General features: G+C 38.2%; 2 protein-coding genes, 1 non-coding gene and 1 pseudogene across 4 annotated transcripts; 3 read left to right on the top strand and 1 right to left on the bottom strand.

Moving 5' to 3' along the window:
* Positions 1-4,096: 4,096 nt before the first annotated feature.
* Positions 4,097-10,146, bottom strand: ATCOAE (dephospho-CoA kinase family). 2 transcript variants are annotated; one of them, XM_085674135.1, is made up of 4 exons: positions 9,552-10,146; positions 5,100-5,227; positions 4,880-5,025; positions 4,097-4,793 (listed from the first exon to the last, which is right to left on the bottom strand). In XM_085674135.1, the coding sequence occupies exons 1-4, from the start codon at positions 9,583-9,585 to the stop codon at positions 4,334-4,336; spliced, it is 768 nt and encodes a 255-aa protein (XP_085530261.1). In that variant the 5' UTR covers positions 9,586-10,146; the 3' UTR covers positions 4,097-4,333. The 2 variants fall into 2 exon arrangements, with proteins under 2 accessions (XP_085530261.1, XP_027930406.1); XM_028074605.2 differs by having other exon boundaries at positions 9,529-10,145.
* Positions 5,307-5,377, top strand: TRNAG-CCC (transfer RNA glycine (anticodon CCC)). The gene has a single exon. It is a non-coding gene; the product is annotated as a tRNA-Gly (tRNA).
* On the top strand, positions 5,442-7,262 carry LOC114186628 (pentatricopeptide repeat-containing protein At5g56310-like; annotated as a pseudogene).
* Positions 10,147-19,172: 9,026 nt separating the features above from the next.
* On the top strand, positions 19,173-22,093 carry LOC114186621 (pentatricopeptide repeat-containing protein At5g43790-like). Its single transcript, XM_028074580.2, has one exon. It carries the CDS (start codon positions 19,772-19,774, stop codon positions 21,161-21,163), a length of 1,392 nt encoding a protein of 463 aa, XP_027930381.1. The 5' UTR covers positions 19,173-19,771; the 3' UTR covers positions 21,164-22,093.
* The last annotated feature ends 896 nt before the right edge of the window (positions 22,094-22,989 follow it).

Here is a 22,989-nt window from a genome sequence, read left to right as displayed (position 1 = left end):
CATATTGCATTGTCTTCATGCTACAAGCTTCATATAACTAAGCTAACAACACCCTTAACCAAGATTACTCACTGGGCCTATCTTTTTTTTTTTTTTAAATCAACTTCATAAGCAAATTTAACAGGAGAGAAAATTTATTAGGTAAAACTTTGTAATGATTTATGTAACTAGATGATCGAAATTATTTGAAGATGTTAACCCGAGAAATATAAAATCAATGAGATATAATCTCAACTTAACCCATAAATAAAAGATTATATCTATGTAACAAAAAATTTAAGATAATAAATTTATAGATTATATTTTTTATAAGATACTCAATTTTTTCATTATTACCCAATAATTTAGACTCATACAATATATTTAAGTGTATTGTAAATCAATGTTAGGTAAGTACTAACGGGTGTCAAAGTTATTTCCGTCGATATACATTTTAAAGACAAAATCATAACTAATGACAGAAATGAGGTTTCAAAGTCAAATCTTTGTTTCCACTTTGTTTTCTTGGTGGATGAACTCTCATTCTTCTCGAATCTCAATTCAAGAACTTGGTTTGATATTCCAATAATCACACATCATATAAAAGTTAAAATTAAGGATAATTTAAATACATGTTCGTATGAAATGTTTTTTAGGATCGAAACACGTAATGTCCTTATATAAATTGATAATATATAAAGCATTCACTCAATTCTTTTGTCATATTTTTACTCATACATCTTATAATTTTACTATATTCTTAGTAACTTGAACATCAAACAACTTTCTATAAGTGAAATTCTCTTCGACTTTTATTAACAACTCTACTTCCTAAAAATATCATTTTTTTTACACCTTAGAAAGATCATATATAAGAATAATTACTTTTGAGAAAATATTAAAGGCATGAACTGTTGAAGAAGGCAATCAGGAAAGTGTACGTCTTGTTCAGAGCATGGCCATTCATTAGTGTTGGCTTAAAGTTTAGAGTTAGATTGGTACTTGGGTGGTGAGTGGTTTGGTTGTTGGGTTGATGAGTGTGAGAATCTGAATAAAAGTTTTAAATCGAAAACATATTAACCCACCACCATCCAATAATTTCTACCACCCCATTCTCATTTTCAGGCTCCATTTATCAATGTTTCCTACTCTTTGGCTTATACGTCTCATAGATTCAACGCATAATAATTACTTCTACCAATCACAGTACCAGGGTTTTCTTCCTTAGGCCAATACTTTCTTCCATTAACTTTATGTTTATTTCAGTATGGATACAGAGCAGAGAACTAAAGATAAATAAGATAGAATTAAATATCAAAATTTCATTATTTGCTCAATAAGTCAAAAAGAAAAATTTCCCCAGTTTTTCAAAAACTTCAAAGTAGGTTGACATGTAGCGATATTTAAAAATCAACATTTTTAAAATTAAAATAATATATCAATTATAAATTTCTGAAACCATAACCAAATTGCATATCTAAATACACATGTTTTCGATTCTTTCTTTTTTTATCCCATCTTTTCTATTCCCTCTCCTTTTTTTTCTAATTCACTTTTAATAGATATAGAGGATAGTGACCCCACACAAACAAGCATTGCTATCAAAAGACCAAAAGAATTTGTTATGCAACAGATGGTTGTGATTGTGCTGACTCTTACCATCGTGATTTGTGGCAAAAGCACTGAACCAAAACTCCAAATTTCTGGAAGAACTGTTTTCAACATGGAACCTTGATCATCGGCGGCTACTCAGGTGAATTGCTAGCCATTCAGTCATTTAATCATAGCCAACAACTTCCCCAATCCACTCCCAGTGAATTGATTCTTTCAGAACAATTTCAAGCAAGCTAACAAATAATTAAGCATGGTTACATAAGATCAAACACTGTTTAAATTATTTTCTAACAGATTATTAAACGCATATGTAAACAGATAAATTAAACAAGTGTCCAATTAGTCCAAAAGTGATTAGATACTCTATCATATTCTTAAATAACACTTTGCCAAAATGTTAATTTGGAACCTCTCAAATGGTCAAAATACAGCCAGAGAAATTTTCGGATTTTGAAGCCAAAATCTTACCACGTAGAGCAACAGGTATGTCGTCTTCCTCCAGATCCCAGCACACTGCACAAAACGTTAAGGAGAAAATGTACTTCTCTCCAATGAACCAATCAACTCTTTTGTATAAAATCGATAAAAGAAGTTAATATCATTTTCATTAGATGGTAGCCTAAATTAATATACTAAGAAGTTATTATAATTTAAACAGTAATATGTTACATTATTTATTAATTTTGATATAATCAATTTGTATAGACTTTAGCCATAAAATCGCCAGTCTCCGTGGCAGATTTCGCTCAAGAAATTAGAGCAAGAACAGGGCAACCGATACCATATGTTGCCATATAATTACGGTAGCTATTCTTGCCCCTTGGATGGAAAGAAAAGTCAACCGGGGAAAAGGTTGAATAGTAAAGGTCGTAGGTGAAAAACCACTACTCCTTCAGAGGTAAGGAATGGAAAATATTAAATAATATTTCCCATGGCAAAGGGAAAATCAATAATTTACATTACAATTCCAAACACAATCCAAGTCGAAGTCCAAAATCTATCTGGTGTATATGCATGTTTGTCATTGAACTCATCTTAGAGAGAAAAGGTGACAGCAATATGCAAAATAGAAAGTAGTGCCTCAAGAAAAAATTAGTAAAAGCAGGCAATGGATTATTACTTAAGTGTGGGAGACCCACTTCAAACCATTAATCATTAGAAATAGAATATTAGATGCTACGCAGTCTTTTGGTAAAGAATATAGTCGTAATATTCAATGTAAGAACAAAAACATCCTTGTCAATACAACATGTAGCATGATATCATAATGGACACTAGGTTACCTTCCACTTTATGTTAGGTAATGGTTTTGACAGGCTTTTGGAAAAGTGAAATATGATTTCCATTATCAATATTTCCTATCTCACATCGACCAATGAAAAAAAAGAGAGCAGTAATCCTTATAAAAGTTATGATGTAGTCACAGTAAGAAGTCTACCACATCTTGATTTTCTAACACAGTTATCTGAGTTGGAGATTGAAAACTTTATACAACTGATGGAAGGAGAGTTTTTAGTACAAGATTAAAAATCTTAAAATGGCTATTCGTCAAGTGTGTGGGGCTTGATAATCAAGCAAGAGGAAATACCAACATTGCACATTTTGGACAACATTGAGGGCTTGAAAAGTTCTTGTGTGAAAAGCCAAGAGGAAAACCAGTAGCTCCTTCAGCAACATCGATCTGAGAAAAGTTCTTGGGTGAAAAAAAAGGAGTCAAAGAAAAAGATCATGGAACAAGAGATTGAGAACATGAGCTAGAAGAATGAAATTTTGCAGAAAGAGAACGTTGAACTTGTAGAGAAGATCAGGCAAGTGAGGACTGAAGTGGAAAATGGAGAAAAACGAGACATGCAGAATTGATAGATTTGCAGAGAACAAATAGAAGTAAGAAAATAGTCAGATGCTTGAGGAGAAAAATTTACTGCTTAGGAATGTTTTTTATCTCAAAGATACAATGTCCGTGGCTGAAGATGTAAACTGCATAATTCTCCAAGAGGTAGTAGCTCTAAGGAACCTCAACTTGGTTAATGAAAGCCCTGTCACCAAGAAAGTCCTCAAACAAAAAGTACTTTATGAACATCTTCGCAGCAATCTTAGCCATCTAAACAGTGGCCTTAATCAGGAACTTGGTGTTTTGAGGAGATAGATTGAGGTGAAAGAAACATTTTTCAAAATTTGAGGATAAACGGCATCATCTTTACCATGTTTGGACTTCCCAGACTGAGTTTTATTTAGTGTAAAAACCAATCACAGCATAAAATCTAACCACCATAGTTCCTCTAAAAATTTGCAATTCACCAGTTATGATTTCTCCTCAAGGTAGATGCCTAAATAATGAAGCCAGAAAAGTTCTCATCTAGGAGGTCAACAAATGGAAGTTAACCTTTTTGAATAGGTAGAACATAGACAAGTTTCCATCTCTATTTTCAACACTCGGCAGAGAACCAAAGTGTTCAAAGGCAGACACTGATCAAGCATAATACATATTTAAAATTCAGAATCCTTCATGACCAAATAATAATACTCATTTCCAATCCTCACAACAACAAAAAGAAACAAAACAAGACACAAGAAATATAACACTATGGTTCATCTCACAGTTATTTAAAATTTGAAGCTGAATATTCAAATTTAAACTATTCATCTTTGAACAGCACCATTACAGAAAAGAACTCATGGGTTTTGGATTTTAAGGGGATACATATCATGTATTAACAAATAACGTGCAGAACACAAGTAGCTATAAAGTGTTGGTATGGTTGCTGAATGCCTTGATAAATAGAACAACACCTGAGGTGACAGAAGCAAGAATGGTGAACACTCCATGTCTGGAGCGCCAAAACTCAGCCCATGTCAATGGCTTTGAGACCTCAACATAAACTTTCTGAAAATGCTGGCTCAAGTCATCAAACGAACCAGTGTTATCTATAACTATATCTGCTTTACCCCTTTTCACATCCAATGGCATTTGAGCATTGATCCTATTCCGAGCATCCTCCTCCTCCGCGGACTTGTCTCTGGCCAAGAGCCGTTGAATCTGCGTCTCGGGATCAACCCAAACAACAATAACAGGCTTCGTGAACTTGTCCATCTTGGCTTCAAATAACAAAGGCACATCAAGAACAATGACCTTGTAACCCTTCACCCATAGCTTCAAAACCTCCCAAAATATCCCACGCGCAATGTAAGGTGCCAATAATCTAAAACATCGCAATGACACTAAATTCAAAACAGCAATTCAAAAATACACTCGAATGGAACCAAACAAGACGAAAATTGGAAATACCGGTTCAGAAATTGACGCTTATCCGGGTCGGAGAAAACAATTTGACCAAGCCTGGGTCTATTCACTTCTCCATCTTCGAGAAGAATTTCGTCCCCGAAAGCCGCAACCACTTTCTTCCATCCACCACTCCCTTTCCTTAACACCTCCTGCAAATTCCAATAAACAATCACAGATATTGTATTGTTTTTTCCCAAATCAAAAACAGAGAAGAGGAACTCACACGAGCAACGACATCGGCATCCACAACGGGAAGACCATGCGACTTGAACAGATTCGAAACGGTGCTCTTCCCAGACGCTATTCCACCAGTGAGCCCAACGATCCTCATTCCCTCGATCAATCTGCACTCTGAAAATCAACTCCATACAAATTACTTTAATTTTTAAATATTAATATAACATATTTTGTTCAACTATTACAATATCAAGCGCATCTGGTGTAGTGGTATCATAGTACCCTCCCACGGTACTGACCGGGGTTCGATTCCCCGGATGCGCATTTTTTTCCAAAGTTTTTTTTTTTATTTAATTTTTTTTTGCTTAATTATAACGAATTAAGCATATAAATTTATAGAACCTTCTTTCCCTGTAATTTTAACTATGAATTGGGTTTTGAGCTAGATGAATGTAAGTGATGAACGAAAGAGTGAGGAGTGTGATTTTTCTGCTTCAGAACTTTTGTGACAGTCAGAAGAAAGTTCGGCAGATAAAAGCGCAACTCATCCGCCGTAACCTCTATCCAAACACCAGAATCGTCGAGCACTTCATCGGCGCGTGCTATTCACACGGCCTTATAAACTCCGCTCTTCTTCTCTTCACCACCCTCCCTCCTTCTCCCCACGTTTACATCTTCAACACCCTCATCAGAGTCTTCTCCCAATCTCAAACCCCACACACCACTCTCTTAATCTACGCCCACATGCGCCGCAACAACGTTCTCCCCAACAATTTCACCTTCCCACCTCTCTTCAAGGCCCTCTCCGAAGCGCGCCACGTCACCCAAGCCCGCTGCGTCCACACCCACGTCCTCAAACTCGGCCACCACCAAGACCTCTTCGTCGGCAACGCCCTCCTTGACGTCTACGCCTCGAGCCGCCAAGTGGGGTTGTGTCGCAGCCTGTTCGATGAAATGCTTCAGAGAGACGTCGTTTCCTGGAGCGTGTTGATCGCCGGGTACAACAACGTTGGGAACTATGATGATGCCTTGGTTGTGTTTGAACAAATGCAGTATGCGGGTTTTGTGCCTAATAGGGTCACCATGATCAACGCCTTGCATGCCTGCGCTCACTCTGGTAATGTTGAAATGGGGGCGTGGATACATGGGGCTGTAAAAAGGGAGGGGTGGGAGTTGGATGTCATATTGGGGACGGCTTTGGTTGACATGTATGGGAAATGTGGGAGAGTTGAAGAGGGGTTGAGTGTGTTCTGGAGTATGAAGGAAAAAATGTGTTTACTTGGAATGCGGTTGTAAAAGGGTTAGCTTTGGCTAAGAGTGGACAAGAGGCGATTCGGTGGTTTAACAGAATGGAGAAGGAGGGTGTTAGAGCGGATGAAGTGACTTTGTTGGCGGTTTTATCTGCGTGCAGTCACTCGGGTTTGGTGGACAAGGGTAGAGAGATTTTTGGGTTGTTGGTTGATGGGAGGTATGGGTTTTGTGCTAATGTTAAACACTATGCTTGTATGGTTGACGTGTTGGCGCGTTCTGGGCGTTTGCATGAAGCTGTTGAGTTCATGGGACGCATGCCTTTTGGACCCACAAAAGCTATGTGGGGATCGTTGTTATTTGGTTCCAAAGTTCAGGGTGACTTGGAGTTGGGGCTGCTGGCGGCTGAAAAGCTCATTGAATTGGATCAGGAAAACTCTACCTATTACGTTCATCTCTCGAATATCTATGCTGCAATGGGAAGATGGGGGGATGTTGAGAAAGTGAGAGGGGTGATGAAGGATAGACAACTGAATAAGGACTTGGGGTATAGTTCTGTGGAGGTAGAACACCAAAGACATGTAAACGAATTTTTGGCGTAGTAACCAACTATTGTCGTGTTGAAGATAAGGTATCTTCCTGTCCGGTGTGAAGGACAAATCCCTTGAGATACTCCTATACAAACAAACCAGGAAATCAAGCTTCTTGCCACATGCTTAAGAGCTTGGTTTTTAGTAGCCAACATGTTATTGTCATTTTTATCCAACTTAAGATGGAATACTTATCATTTCTGAACATACAGAACTCCAAGTCAGCTATTACTTCTGTTTTGGCCCACTATGCTTCAACATGTATTTCTTGTTTGTCAGTGATTAAGGATGCTGGTACTGTAATGTTGGGCTACATTACTGTCGGTGATGTTCAAGGATGGTAGAAATGACCAACCGTGTTTCTGTCGAAAGCATGTACTTCATATTTGAAGTAAGCATATATGTTCAGCATTATTGTTTAGGCTCACTGCTGTTGATCTGAAAATTGCCAGCCATTGATGGTCGATGAGCCAGAATAAGTTTACAGAACCCCATCACTATATATCGACCATTGTCATTGCGAGCTAATGTACGTGTGTGTTACTACCAGACTAAAGATAGTAACACACTCAACAGTTGAATAATCTGTGTCGCAACAGGAATCGCGACGGGAAGGCGAACCGAAAAAAAAGAAAACGGGTTTAAAAGAGATTTGGGAGTCGCCACTATAGTTATTCTGGAAAACTATGGAAAACCATAAAAATAAGACAAGTCTGCGTAAAACAGATTTTGGATCCGAGAGTCGGTTACGCGTAGGGAAGGTGTTAGCACCCTACAGCGCCCGCCCAAGGGCGGTACCATTAATTAAAAATGCAAAGTTGATGTGATTTTCAAAATGTTAATTTTCCCCCAAAATAATAAGACGAAAATGCTAAAAGAAACAAAATATTTTTTAATTTTTTTGGGCCAGACAAGGATTGACCTTGGTCCTATGTATTCTCATTTAAAGTGAGAAATCAGGGTTAAGTAGTTCTTTTAAAAGATATGAGAAACAAATGAGAAAATAATTTGATTTTTAGAGGTGAACCTGACAAGGACTGGCCTTGCTCCTACGTATCTCACAGTCGAGAATCAAGGATCACGTAGTTCTTAAAAAAGACATTTTTTGTTTGAGAATATTGATATATTTATATTTTGAAAATTGTATTTTTTGGTATTTTTTGAATTGCTTGAAAGTATGTGTCACACGACGCGAGCGGTCGGACAGACACGAAAAGAGAAAGAAAAACTATTTTTAGTATTTTTGGAAAATAAGTGTCACGCGGTGCGAACGACCGGACAGACACACTAAAGTGAAAAAGAACATTTTTATTTTTTTGGATTTTTTCTATTTTTTTGTAATTTTTAATAATTTTCGACTGTTTGGTTTTCTAGGAATAAATAAAATAAATAAATAAATAAATAATTAATTAATAAAAATAAAATAAAAAATAAAAATAAAAATAAATAAATGAACGAAAATAAATAAATAATAATAAAAAATAAAATAAAAATAAATAAATAAATAAAAGAAATAATTTAATTAAGAAGGATGAAAGTGGGAAACAAAATATGGGGGTGTGTGAGTGATTAGTGGGAGGTGTAAAGCAGATACAACAACAAGCCCAAGAACAATAGACAAAGGACATGGGGTGCAGGAGTATCACATGTGAGAGGTGCATGTGGTAACAGATGGGGTGCGTGCAGTAACTAAAGGGGTGTGCTAAAGAAACACAAAATGGAGGTGCAGGAATTAAAAATGGGGGTGCACGAAAAGAAAGAAGGAGGGTGTGGTTGAAGTAAAAGAGAGGTGTATGTGGTAAATCCTAATAGATCCAAAACCAGGAGGGGTGAAGCTGAAAAAAAGGGGGGTGCACGGAGAGTGTTCAGCCCCAATTTCCATCCTAACTCACCCTAATTAAAAGAGCTTCTCCTCTCCACTGTGCGGCAGCCCCTCCCCCTAGACACCACCGCAACTCCGACCTCCGGGACCACGCCTGCACCGCCTGAATCACCGGCGACGATTCTGACCACCGTCGCGAGCCCCGCCGGCGACGACATCGCTATTCGATTCACGCGCCCCTGCACCAACGTCCGCAACGCCCACAACGTCTTCCCCAGCGCGTTCCAAACAGGGGCTGCACCGATCCCCTTCACGGCCGCAAGGTTCAGCTCGCCGGAGGTCGCCGCAGGTCGCCGTCAGCAGCTCCAGCCGTCGCAGACGCCCACGCCGCAGCCATTCATCTCCAAACCTTGATCCACTCCTTCCGCAACAGAGGAAAAACGCCCTAGACCCTGTGACTCGCTGCCATCGTGCCACCGTCACGCGACTACACTCCCGTTCAGAGCTTCAAATTGCCGACGGCCTCGCTTCTGATTTCTTTGTTTCGATTGGATATATGTGATTGGGAAAAATGTGAGGGTTTGTGTGCTGCTTGGGATTTAACAGAATATGAAAAGTGGTGATGAAGTGCGTATGCTTGATCTTCTGAGTGCAGGTTGAAGGTGATGGTTAAGGAAATAGGTTCAGGATGAAGGTCGGAGGTTGTTGATGGTGGACAAAATGTGTGTTTCGTTTTTGAATATTCCAGCAACAACAATGATCACATACAAACATATAACTAGGTTCAAATAAAGTTAAAGCATCGTGACGCTTACCTCCTATCTTCGTTCACGCTTACCTCCCATCTTCGTGCAGTGATTTTGGCCTCGCATTGATTCTTTCCTCACCTTGGCTGGCTTCCCTTCTCTATCTTTTTTTTTTCTTTCTGTGCTCTCACCGTGTGTGCTCTTTTGATGCTTGGAAGTTGTGTGTGTAGGTGGAGAAGAATATACTTTGGGTTGTTTTTTTTGATTTCAGACTGAAAACTGAGAAACAGGAAGAAAAATGAAGAAAATGAAGGTGGTTGATGGCGGGGGTTCGCATGAAGGGTCTAGGTGACGATGACTCAGTATGATATAATCGTGTTGAACTTCCAAGTGCTGGTGGAAAAATGGAGTGGAAGCCGGGATTCCCACGCGAGTTAACTGGTGTTTTTTTTTTTTGATAAAAAAAGATGGATCTGAATGATATTAAACGTGCTGCAAGAGAGAAAGATTCATCCTCGACGTTTTGCAGTTGCGTGTGTTTATGGGTCTGTTTACTGTGTCCGGTTTGGAAGAAAAAAAAATTGAATTCCAATGTGACAGGATGTGTGTTCGTTGCATCAAAAGTGTATGAGAAAAAAAAGCAAAAAGTAGTTATAGGTGGTGGCATGTGAGAAATGAGAGAGTAAATGTGTCACGTTAACAAAGTGAGTGATGAGTGAGAGAATGAGAGAGTGATGTGTGACGGGTGGGAGAGAGTGAAGGAGTGACGTGTCTCAAAAAGAGTGTGGTCCACGGACGTGAGAGAGAGAGAAAGGAAGAAAAAAAGAGAGAGAGAAAAAAAAGAGAAATGGAAAAATGGGATGTTGGGAATAGTGGTGTGGTGTCGTGAGAATGGAAAGGTTTTGAAATGTTAAGAAAATAAGAAAGAGGGGGTGTAGATAGAAAAAAGAAAAGAAAGAAAAGAAATAAAAAGTCTAAAATAGGTTAAAATAATGATATCAAAGAGGCTTTCTCTCTTTTTTTTTTAATTTTCTTTTATACATTTTTATATGTTTTTTTTAAGAGATTAAAATAAAATGACGCAAAAATAAAAGAAGATGAAAATAAAATAAAAAAAAAAGATAAAATAAAGTAAAAATTAAATAAAAATAAATCAAGATAAAATAAAAATAAATCAAGATAATATTAAAAATAAACAAGATAAAAAGTAAAAATGAAATATATATTTATACTCACTTAAATATTCCCTTTTTTGTATTATTTTTTTTAATCATTTTAAATTAAAATTTTTATTTCTTACCCGGACGAAATTGGATGTTGACAGCTGCCCCTCTTTAATTAGATTTTACCAATAATATGAAAATTGACTTTTCATAATATGATAGTAAAATATAAGTAAAGATAGAAACACTAATTTCGTTCGGGTTTTTGCAAAGAAGAGGGTGAATAGAAACTAATTTAAAAGGGTATGATGACCAATTCCATGAAGAGGGCCAACATCCAGAAAGAGAAGTGGATTCAACTACATCTTGTCCAGAAAGAAAGAAAGAAATCACTAACCATCCTATCAGAGAGGGTCGTGATGCTAAACAAACGTTTAAATTTTATCTTTTCGTTTTCTATATATATTTTTTTGAAATTATGTGTTTTGTTTTTTTTTAAAAAAAAAATTGTTTAAAAAAAAGAATTTTCTTTTTTTCTTTTTTCTTTTTTTCTTTTTTTTTTATTTTGCCTCATTTTCAGATTTTTTTTTATGTGCTTTCATGTTTTGAATTTTTTTTTTATGTGTGGATTCGACCATTCCTAGGGAGAGGGTTTCTATGTAAAGAAATAGATAACCATTGCTTTGCAGAGGGTCTCGATGTAATCAAGAAATCAATGACCATTGCTTTGCAGAGGGCCTTGATGTAAAGGAATTGATGACCATTCCCAAGGAGAGGGGCTTGATGTAAAGAAATCGATGACCATTGCCTCGCAGAGGGCCTCGATGTGATAAAGAGAATCAATGACCATTCCAAAGGAGAGGGGCTTGATGTAAAGAAATCGATGACCATTGCCTCGCAGAGGGCCTCGATGTGATAAAGAGAATCAATGACCATTCCAAAGGAGAGGGGCTTGATGTAAAGAAATCGATGACCATTGCCTCGCAGAGGGCCTCGATGCGATAAAGAGAATCAATGACCATTGCTTTGCAGAGGGCCTTGATGTGAAGGAATCGATGACCAGTTCTACGGAGAGGGTCTCGATGCAACGTTGATTTGACCATTCCAAAGGAAAGGGTCTATATCTGAAAGGATTCGGTGATCATCATTGAGTAGAGGGTCTTGATCCAACAACGATCTGGCTGATCCTAAGGAGAGGGCCTAAGAATCGATGACCATTCTCACGGAAAGAGTCTCGATACGACGAAGAGAATCAATGACCATTCCAAAGGAGAGGGTCTTGATGTAAAGAAATCGACGACCATTGCCTCGCAGAGGGCCTTAATGTGAAGGAATCGATGACCAGTCCTACGGAGAGGGTCTCGATGCAATGTTGATTTGACCATTCCAAAGGAGATGGTCTATACCTGGACTTGACCATTCCCAAGGAGAGGGTCGTTGTTCGAAAGGAGAAACCTGAGGTTTGATCTTGATGTATCGACAAACAACACATGAATGTTTAACATTGGTGAAACCTGTACAAAATAATTGTACTGATTGATTTTTTTTCAAATGTTCTCTTTTGAGCGATTTTCTTTTTCAATCGACTTTCATTGATTCTTATGAAGTATGATGTATGATGGATGATGTGATATGATGAGACTGTATGATAGTGATGAAACTTGATGGAAAGATTTTTTTATTTTTATTTTTTGCATTTTTTTATTTCTTTCATTATTTATTTTTTATTTTTTATTCATTATTTGTTTTGCTAAAAAGACGAGACTTAGGAGACTAGGCGAGCTAGGTTTTGTGGGCCATATATCTCGGGCTTTGAGGGTCATGCGAGATAGGCTTAGCGGGTCAAGTGAGATGGGCTTTGTGAGCTAGTGCGGAACTAGGCTTGTTGGATTGATACGAAATTGGGTTTGGTGGGCCAGTGCAGAACTAGGCTTGTTGGGCCAATACAGAATTGGGTTTGGTGGGTCAGTACAGAACTGGACTTGGTGGGCCAACACGGGACTAGGCTTGTTGGCCAGGACAAGCTGGGCTTGGTGGGCCAGTACAAAATTGGGCTTGGTGGGCCAATACGGAATTGGGCTTGGTGGGCCAACACGGAATTGGGCTTGGTGGGCCAATACAGAATTGGGCTTGGTGGGCCAATACGGAACTGGGCTTGGTGGGCCAATACGGAATTGGGCCTGGTGGGCCAGTACGAAACTGGGCTTGGTGGGCCGGGCAAAGCTGGGCTTGATGGGCCAATACAAAATTGGGCTTGGTGGGCCAGTACGAAACTGGGCTTGGTGGGCCAGTACGGAATTGGGCTTGGTGGGCCAATACGGAACTGGGCTTGGTGGGCCAATACGAAATTGGGCCTGGTGGGCCAGTACGAAACTGGGCTTGGTGGGCCAGGCAAAGCCGGGCTTAGAATATAGGTCATTCATATGAATGAAGAGGACCGCTAATCCAAGAAGTGTCGAGAGGATGATTCTTGTAAATTAGTTCCTTCAGAAGAGACAATGGTTTGAAGAAGTATGATGCATGACAATGCTCACTTGTGTTATGATGTCAAGATTTTTGCTTTTTGAATTTGGTGTCAAACCACGACATGATGATATGACATGCAAATGGTTATGCATGATAGAAAGCATGTTTTCTTATTTTTAAGCACAAGGGATCAAAACATTATTGTAGAGATCAAGATCATGAAATGCATGACTGCATGATGAGAAACTTGTTATGCTCTGCATTTTGAAAATTTTTGCTAGAGTCAATTATTCTCTTTTCAATCATCAAACTCATTGTTGTGGAGATATGTAGGATGAAACTCAACCTATTTTGAAATGGAGTAATGATTGCAAGAGATAGTTAACAAGGCGTTCAAACATTGGTAGCCATGTTTTCAAAGAGAAGAAACAAGTTGTTGAAATTTTGACAGAATGTTGAAACCCTAACTTAATAAGGAGAAAACAAGGTGTAGAACCTTGACGGAACATAAAAACCCTGACTTAAACAAGAGAGACAAGGTGCCGAAACCTTGGTGCAATGATTAGGGTGTTGTAACCCCGATATGTAGGAGAAACAAGGTGTCAAAACCTTGGCACAGAGATCAGAGTGTCGTAACCCCGATATGCATGAGAAACAAGGTGGCGTAACCCCGATATGTATGAGAAACAAGGTGTCGTAACCTTGGTGCAGGGATCAAGGTGTCGTAACCCCGATATGCACGAGAAACAAGGTCTCAAAACCTTGGTGCAGAGATCAAGGTGTCGTAACCCCAATATGCAAGAGAAACAAGGCGTCGTAACCTTGACGCAGAGATCAGGGTGTCGTAACCCCGATATGCGTGAGAAACAAGGTGTCAAAACCTTGGTGTAGAGATCAGGGTGTTGTAACCCCGATATGTATGAGAAACAAGGTGTTGTAACCTTGGTGCAGGGATCAAGGTGTCGTAACCCCGATATGCATGAGAAACAAGGTGTTGTAACCTTGGTGCAGGGATCAGGGTGTCGTAACCCCGATATGCATCAAAAGTTGAATGCCTGATGAAAACAATGTTGGTTGTATTTTGTCCTTTGATTATTATATGCAAGTATGAGCCAACTGTTTCATTTGCAATCATTAAACTCGTATTTATTTTCAATGTTTCACGAAAATGAGGAATGTCACATTTATCGAGGTCTAACACCTGAAATGAGTATATCTTTGACTTTCTCTTTTATGATATTAGTGCACGCATGTTTGAATTCACAAGTGAGTGAAAGCTACAAATGTTTGGGAAAAGTTTGAAGGAGACTGAGATAGTCGTGCGGGCACGTTGTCTCCACACACCCTTCAAAGGAGAAGCAATATGTGAATATCAGGTTGAAAAACACAAGAATTCCAAAAATTGCCTCAGTTATGGTGTATGAGAAAAAGGGTATAAGGATATTGATCAATGAATGTTAGGGTGAGATATTCATGCGAAACCCACGAAATTGCCCCAGTTTTGGTATACACAAAGGATTTTGATCAAACAATGGGTTTTATTTCCGAAGATCGGGATTTATAAGCATTGGGGGTGAGAAATTCATGTGAGACTCACAAAACTGCCCCAGTTTTGGTGTGTGGAGGAGAATTTGAATGAACGAGGGATGTTGTTTCAAAAGGGGTAGTGGAAATGGAAAGGATTGGGTGAAAAGGATTGCCCTAGTTGGTTTATTTTCCTTTCACTTGCCTTCGGTCAGATAATAGGGTGTTCCCTTCTTCATGAGACATTATTTTTTCTTTCATTTTTTCTTCACTTTTGAAATCAACTATTTGGTCTGATCAAATTATTGAAAAACTTTTTTTTTATTTCTTTTGAAGCATTATCTAAACAACATGTATGAAATTTCCGATGGCTTGGAAGGGGTTGGATGAGATGACAAGGACCGACTAGGGAGCTGACCCAGTTTAATTTAGTCTCAAGGCACCAAGTATGTTTGGGCTTGCCCCAGCTACTGATGACATGAAGAAAATGATATGGATTTCAAAAGTTGGCCCAACTTGAGAGTATGGATTGGCTTCAGGGTACAAAATGTATTTGACTTCCCCATTTATTGATGAAAGGGTTAGACAAATTAAGAGGACTTTAAAGATTTCTCCGATTTGAGGACCTGGATTGACACACAGATTGTGTTTGATCTGCCCCAGTTATAGTAAGGCATGAAGAGGTTGAAATGTGATAGGGACTCTAGACGTTGCCTCTAATGTAACCATGATGGTTAGGGTGAAATTGCCCTATCTTGGGATAAATGACAAGTCATATGAATGGTGAAATGAAGCAACTGTCTAGTTTGCATTTTAGAGAAAAAGGTTGGACAATTGTATGAAATTATTGGACAAGTTTGGGCTGAGAGTAGAGGATATGGTAGGAAATGAAGATGAAATCCATGAAAAGGGTGAGAATGAACGACCAAGGAGGATGTCCCTTATCTAATTGATTAACCAGGCTTATCAAAAACTTTCTGAATCACTGAAAGCAAATCTCAAAACCTATTTTTCAATTTTTATTTTTCCCTCTTTTTTTGGATTATGGACAAACCTTTCAGCACGTCAAAATGATTTCCATGAATTAAACTTTTTGAAAGGTACCGACAATCAGTCTTGGATCTGTGTGGACTTTATTATGCTTGTATCGTGGTCAAGGCTAAGGGTATGAAAGCAAATGTGGATAGTAAAAACTCAAAAGATGTGATGGTATTTTGGAACAATGATCTTTGAATAATGCTGCATCATAAATTCATTTGCCTCTTATGTGTTCACCATTTCTCCCTTTTTTTTTTCTAAACATAGATTCTCTTTTTTTGTTTCTTCTTGATGTAACCAAATCATCATCATCATCATTTTTTTTTGTCTTTTTCAAACTTTTTGATTCTGATGGATTTTTTTTTTATTGGTGAACCGTCTGTCAAACAAAATTGCAAACCATCGATGTGAGGGGACCCTTTTCAAGGTAATTTGAAAGAAAAATATTTGCTCCTTTAAGGCTCAAAGGGGTAATAACAAAGGATGACATTTTTTCTTTTTAATGATAAAGAAACATGGCCAAACATCATTTCCAAAATATGATTATTTCCCTTTTCAAAAAGTTTCAACTCAAGAAGAAAATTGGTTCATGCTACAGATTGTCCCTTACTTTTATTCTTGTCCTTTTTTTTTTTTTGCCTAAACCACCCTTTCAGGTCTTCAGTCTAGCAGACATTTTTTATTTTTTTTCATGCTAAGAGATTTGCTCGTAGTCTATCCAGGCCAGTGTCCCCCTTTTATGTTAATCCTCCGTGAAATTCAAAATGCAGGGTTTATGGTGAAAATGTCATGAAAAAAAGGATGAGTTTGAAAATCTCATGTTATGAAGATTAGACAAATGCTTCAAAAGATATGATATCAAACATTATCTATTCATTCAACCTACTGATTTGACCAAAGGAATTTTTTTTTTGCCAAAACTGCCTTTTTGGTTTTCAGTCTAGCAAACTTTATTTTCTTCTTTTCGCATTTTCCCTTTTTTGAATTTCTTTTTTTTGTCTCGATGGATTCAAGGACCACCCAACAAGTGTAGACAAGGATAAACTTAGAAAATATACCAACTCTAAGGGTTTATGTTTATCAACTTGGGTAATGCCAATGTTGATAGGGTAAATCCTTCATTGTAGGGAAGCCGAAGGATGGAATGTTTCAAACCATGCGCACACGAACGTCTCAAAAGAAAAATTCAAGTCATTATTCTTGATTAGACATTTGACCCTAGAAAAGCGTGACACCCCATTATTCTTCTTTTTTTTTTCAAGAAGTGAATTTGATGATTTGCGAGAAAAACAAGTGACTCAAAATGTAACAACCTTTTTTATTTCCTTCCTCTCTTTTGAAGAGTCTGTTTATTCATATGAAGTGAGATGCGTGATATGGATTAAAAAAAACTATGTACATGCCACTATGACGAAAAACAACAATTGCAACGCGAGTTTGTGCCCAAGAGGCACTTACTCACTTGTATGTCGATGCGACTAAAGAGTACCATGCATGATATGCAACTAATTGAAAAAACCTACATGAGATGTAATGCATGTGCCTCAAGAGGCATTTATTCCCATGATATGATGATGAAATGTGATACAATCATTTGAAAACATCATGCATGATATGCAGAGTGACATAATGAAATGCATGAATGCAGAGTGACATAATGAAATGCATATTTTTGCCTCAAGAGGCGCTTATTTTCATGATATGTGATGTATGATATAAAAATGCTATGTGTGATTGTGCCTCAATAGGCACTTATTCACATGTACATTATGCACACCACAAGATGACGATTAAAACAAGCAATCTCCCTTTGTGCTCAATAGAGGTTTGGCGCTTAAGGTCTAGGGTGAAGTACATGCGCTCACTGGGATGGTTCCCTAAACTTAAGGATCAAGGTCACTAGAGCTATGGCTCACTTCATGATATTTCCCACAACAGTTGGTATACAACAAGGAGTGAGAGTACCGAGGAAATAAGCAAACTCTAGTTGGGGTTCTCACAATGACCACTTGGGAAGTTCATCCACTGTGGCACTGCTACACAATCCCCTCTAATTCTAAGTTACACAGACCCGGGTATAGGACCCCACTCATGATATGCATAATGTGTGTGTGAAGGGAGAATGATGCATACCCCAAACCCCCACTTGCAAAACAACCAGAAAATCTCCCAGGCAAGTAGAGCAATTCCATATATATCAAAATAAGCAAAGTAATTCACACACAATTAACCCAAAAAGAAAACATATACAAACACATATAAAGACAAGAATACACAAATGAAAGAAATGGGGAAAGAAAACATTAGGAAAAATCACATCAAGTTTGCATATCTAATTAAATGGCTTGACTCTCTAGCGTCCCTAGTGGAGTCGCCAGCTGTCGCAACCGGAATCGCGACGAGAAGGCGAACCGAAAAAAAAGAAAACGGGTTTAAAAGAGATTTGGGAGTCGCCACCATAGTTATTATGGAAAACTATGGAAAACCATAAAAATAAGACAAGTCTGCGTAAAACCAGATTTTGGATCCGGGAGTCGGTTACGCGTAGGGAAGGTGTTAGCACCCTACAGCGCCCGCCCAAGGGCGGTACCATTAATTAAAAATGCAAAGTTGATGTGATTTTCAAAATGTTAATTTTCCCCAAAAATAATAAGACGAAAATGCTAAAAGAAACAAAATATTTTTTAATTTTTTTGGGCCCGACAAGGATTGACCTTGGTCCTACGTATTCTCATTTAAAGTGAGAAATCAGGGTTACGTAGTTCTTTTAAAAGATATGAGAAACAAATGAGAAAATAATTTGATTTTTAGAGGTGAACCTGACAAGGACTGGCCTTGCTCCTACGTATCTCACAGTCGAGAATCAAGGATCACGTAGTTCTTAAAAAAGACATTTTTTATTTGAGAATATTGATATATTTATATTTTGAAAATTGTATTTTTTGGTATTTTTTGAATTGCTTGAAAGTATGTGTCACACGACGCGAGCGGTCGGACAGACACGAAAAGAGAAAGAAAAACTATTTTTGGTATTTTTGGAAAATAAGTGTCACGCAGTGCGAACGACCGGACAGACACACTAAAGTGAAAGAGAACATTTTTATTTTTTTGGATTTTTTCTATTTTTTTGTAATTTTTAATAATTTTCGACTGTTTGGTTTTCTAGGAATAAATAAAATAAATAAATAAATAAATAAATAATTAATAAAAATAAAATAAAAATAAAAATAAAAATAAATAAATGAACGAAAATAAATAAATAATAATAAAAAATAAAATAAAAATAAATAAATAAATAAAAGAAATAATTTAATTAAGAAGGATGAAAGTGGGAAACAAAATATGGGGGTGTGTGAGTGATTAGTGGGAGGTGTAAAGCAGATACAACAACAAGCCCAAGAACAATAGACAAAGGACATGGGGTGCAGGAGTATCACATGTGAGAGGTGCATGTGGTAACAGATGGGGTGCGTGCAGTAACTAAAGGGGTGTGCTAAAGAAACACAAAATGGAGGTGCAGGAATTAAAAATGGGGGTGCACGAAAAGAAAGAAGGAGGGTGTGGTTGAAGTAAAAGAGAGGTGTATGTGGTAAATCCTAATAGATCCAAAACCAGGAGGGGTGAAGCTGAAAAAAAGGGGGGTGCACGGAGAGTGTTCAGCCCCAATTTCCATCCTAACTCACCCTAATTAAAAGAGCTTCTCCTCTCCACTGTGCGGCAGCCCCTCCCCCTAGACACCACCGCAACTCCGACCTCCGGGACCACGCCTGCACCGCCTGAATCACCGGCGACGATTCTGACCACCGTCGCGAGCCCCGCCGGCGACGACATCGCTATTCGATTCACGCGCCCCTGCACCAACGTCCGCAACGCCCACAACGTCTTCCCCAGCGCGTTCCAAACAGGGGCTGCACCGATCCCCTTCACGGCCGCAAGGTTCAGCTCGCCGGAGGTCGCCGCAGGTCGCCGTCAGCAGCTCCAGCCGTCGCAGACGCCCACGCCGCAGCCATTCATCTCCAAACCTTGCTTAATTATAACGAATTAAGCATATAAATTTATAGAACCTTCTTTCCCTGTAATTTTAACTATGAATTGGGTTTTGAGCTAGATGAATGTAAGTGATGAAAGAAAGAGTGAGGAGTGTGATTTTTCTGCTTCAGAACTTTTGTGACAGTCAGAAGAAAGTTCGGCAGATAAAAGCGCAACTCATCCGCCGTAACCTCTATCCAAACACCAGAATCGCCGAGCACTTCATCGGCGCGTGCTATTCACACGGCCTTATAAACTCCGCTCTTCTTCTCTTCACCACCCTCCCTCCTTCTCCCCACGTTTACATCTTCAACACCCTCATCAGAGTCTTCTCCCAATCTCAAACCCCACACACCACTCTCTTAATCTACGCCCACATGCGCCGCAACAACGTTCTCCCCAACAATTTCACCTTCCCACCTCTCTTCAAGGCCCTCTCCGAAGCGCGCCACGTCACCCAAGCCCGCTGCGTCCACACCCACGTCCTCAAACTCGGCCACCACCAAGACCTCTTCGTCGGCAACGCCCTCCTTGACGTCTACGCCTCGAGCCGCCAAGTGGGGTTGTGTCGCAGCCTGTTCGATGAAATGCTTCAGAGAGACGTCGTTTCCTGGAGCGTGTTGATCGCCGGGTACAACAACGTTGGGAACTATGATGATGCCTTGGTTGTGTTTGAACAAATGCAGTATGCGGGTTTTGTGCCTAATAGGGTCACCATGATCAACGCCTTGCATGCCTGCGCTCACTCTGGTAATGTTGAAATGGGGGCGTGGATACATGGGGCTGTAAAAAGGGAGGGGTGGGAGTTGGATGTCATATTGGGGACGGCTTTGGTTGACATGTATGGGAAATGTGGGAGAGTTGAAGAGGGGTTGAGTGTGTTCTGGAGTATGAAGGAAAAAAATGTGTTTACTTGGAATGCGGTTGTAAAAGGGTTAGCTTTGGCTAAGAGTGGACAAGAGGCGATTCGGTGGTTTAACAGAATGGAGAAGGAGGGTGTTAGAGCGGATGAAGTGACTTTGTTGGCGGTTTTATCTGCGTGCAGTCACTCGGGTTTGGTGGACAAGGGTAGCGAGATTTTTGGGTTGTTGGTTGATGGGAGGTATGGGTTTTGTGCTAATGTTAAACACTATGCTTGTATGGTTGACGTGTTGGCGCGTTTTGGGCGTTTGCATGAAGCTGTTGAGTTCATGGGACGCATGCCTTTTGGACCCACAAAAGCTATGTGGGGATCGTTGTTATTTGGTTCCAAAGTTCAGGGTGACTTGGAGTTGGGGCTGCTGGCGGCTGAAAAGCTCATTGAATTGGATCAGGAAAACTCTACCTATTACGTTCATCTCTCGAATATCTATGCTGCAATGGGAAGATGGGGGGATGTTGAGAAAGTGAGAGGGGTGATGAAGGATAGACAACTGAATAAGGACTTGGGGTATAGTTCTGTGGAGGTAGAACACCAAAGACATGTAAACGAATTTTTGGCGTAGTAACCAACTATTGTCGTGTTGAAGATAAGGTATCTTCCTGTCCGGTGTGAAGGACAAATCCCTTGAGATACTCCTATACAAACAAACCAGGAAATCAAGCTTCTTGCCACATGCTTAAGAGCTTGGTTTTTAGTAGCCAACATGTTATTGTCATTTTTATCCAACTTAAGATGGAATACTTATCATTTCTGAACATACAGAACTCCAAGTCAGCTATTACTTCTGTTTTGGCCCACTATGCTTCAACATGTATTTCTTGTTTGTCAGTGATTAAGGATGCTGGTACTGTAATGTTGGGCTACATTACTGTCGGTGATGTTCAAGGATGGTAGAAATGACCAACCGTGTTTCTGTCGAAAGCATGTACTTCATATTTGAAGTAAGCATATATGTTCAGCATTATTGTTTAGGCTCACTGCTGTTGATCTGAAAATTGCCAGCCATTGATGGTCGATGAGCCAGAATAAGTTTACAGAACCCCATCACTATATATCGACCATTTGTCATTGCGAGCTAATGTACGTGTGTGTTACTACCAGACTAAAGATAGTAACACACTCAACAGTTGAATAATCTGTATATTACATTACTTGATGGACCAACAAACCAACTATTTGCACTTTCTGGTGTGCCTTTAATCATGGAAGGCACTACGCAACATTGCAACTTGACTTTGGGACTGCAGAGTCTGGGATATTCTACTCGTTTTCCCACAACAGGAATATGTGTAGTTTACACAGGGCATAGATTTTTGTGCATTTCATCAACTCATTCATTCTTATTCCTTTCAAGTAGTTTCTTGGGAATTTGGATACATCTTTGTTCATTTGGTGTAATGATCATATCCTTCAATATCTTTAGATGGTTTTCATGTTCCGTACATTTATTTTAATAAAATAATCACAACTGAAAAAAATTGTTGATGGAAAACACGTTGTTGTTCTCGTGACATTTAAGGAAAGAAAAAGTAGTTAAGTGAACTTTCTTCTACAAATCATGCTTGAAATGAAATTTAAAGAAAGAAAAGCAAAATCGCTTTGAATTACCTGACTCTGTGATAATAGATAATAGATAACATCTCAATATTTATTTTCCACTTAACTAAAAAAAGTTTATTTAACTTTTAATTTTTCATTTAATCCTTACAATTACAATACTCTTTATTTTATTTCTTATACCTAAAATATCATGATTTAACTTTTTTATATATAATTTTAATCTCTTTTAGTTTTTGTAGTAACGAAATAGGATTAAATATTTAAAAACAGAAAGTAATTAAAATAGTATGTATAATTAAAATATACACACAACAAATGATAACTACAAAAATAAAAAATAAAACAAATAAATAATTAAACCTATATTAACTTATTTTCATATCCATAACTAAAAATCAAGCTTTTGATAACGTACTTAAAGGAGACAACCACGGATGTATACCTAGGAGGTGACATGGTCACTCTACATTTTTTAATTTTTGTATATATATATATATATATATATATATATATATATATATATATATATATATATATATATATATATATATATATATATATATATATATATTAAAATTTATGAAAATTAAATCAGGTAGGTTTTTAATCTTTTAGGTAGATTTTTAATTTTTTTCCGGTTAATAAATAGTGAATTATAAAATAAATTATAATAAAAAATAAAAAACTTATTAAGACATTTGTTTTCTTTTTACATCTTGAGTTACTCTGTGTATTCATTATTCACTTTCTTTCACGTCTCTCTCTTGTTTGAAAAAATCGTCAATTATTTTGTTCTCATTATCACCAATTTTTATTTTATTTCTTTTT

The sequence above is a fragment of the Vigna unguiculata genome, chromosome 1 (assembly GCF_037176805.1).
Source record: "Vigna unguiculata cultivar grain cowpea cultivar isolate G323 ecotype 2 chromosome 1, ASM3717680v1, whole genome shotgun sequence".
Taxonomy (NCBI): Eukaryota; Viridiplantae; Streptophyta; class Magnoliopsida; order Fabales; family Fabaceae; genus Vigna; species Vigna unguiculata.
The sequence above is the reverse complement of the archived record's forward strand: the minus strand, read 5'-3'. Positions and strand labels throughout refer to the sequence as shown.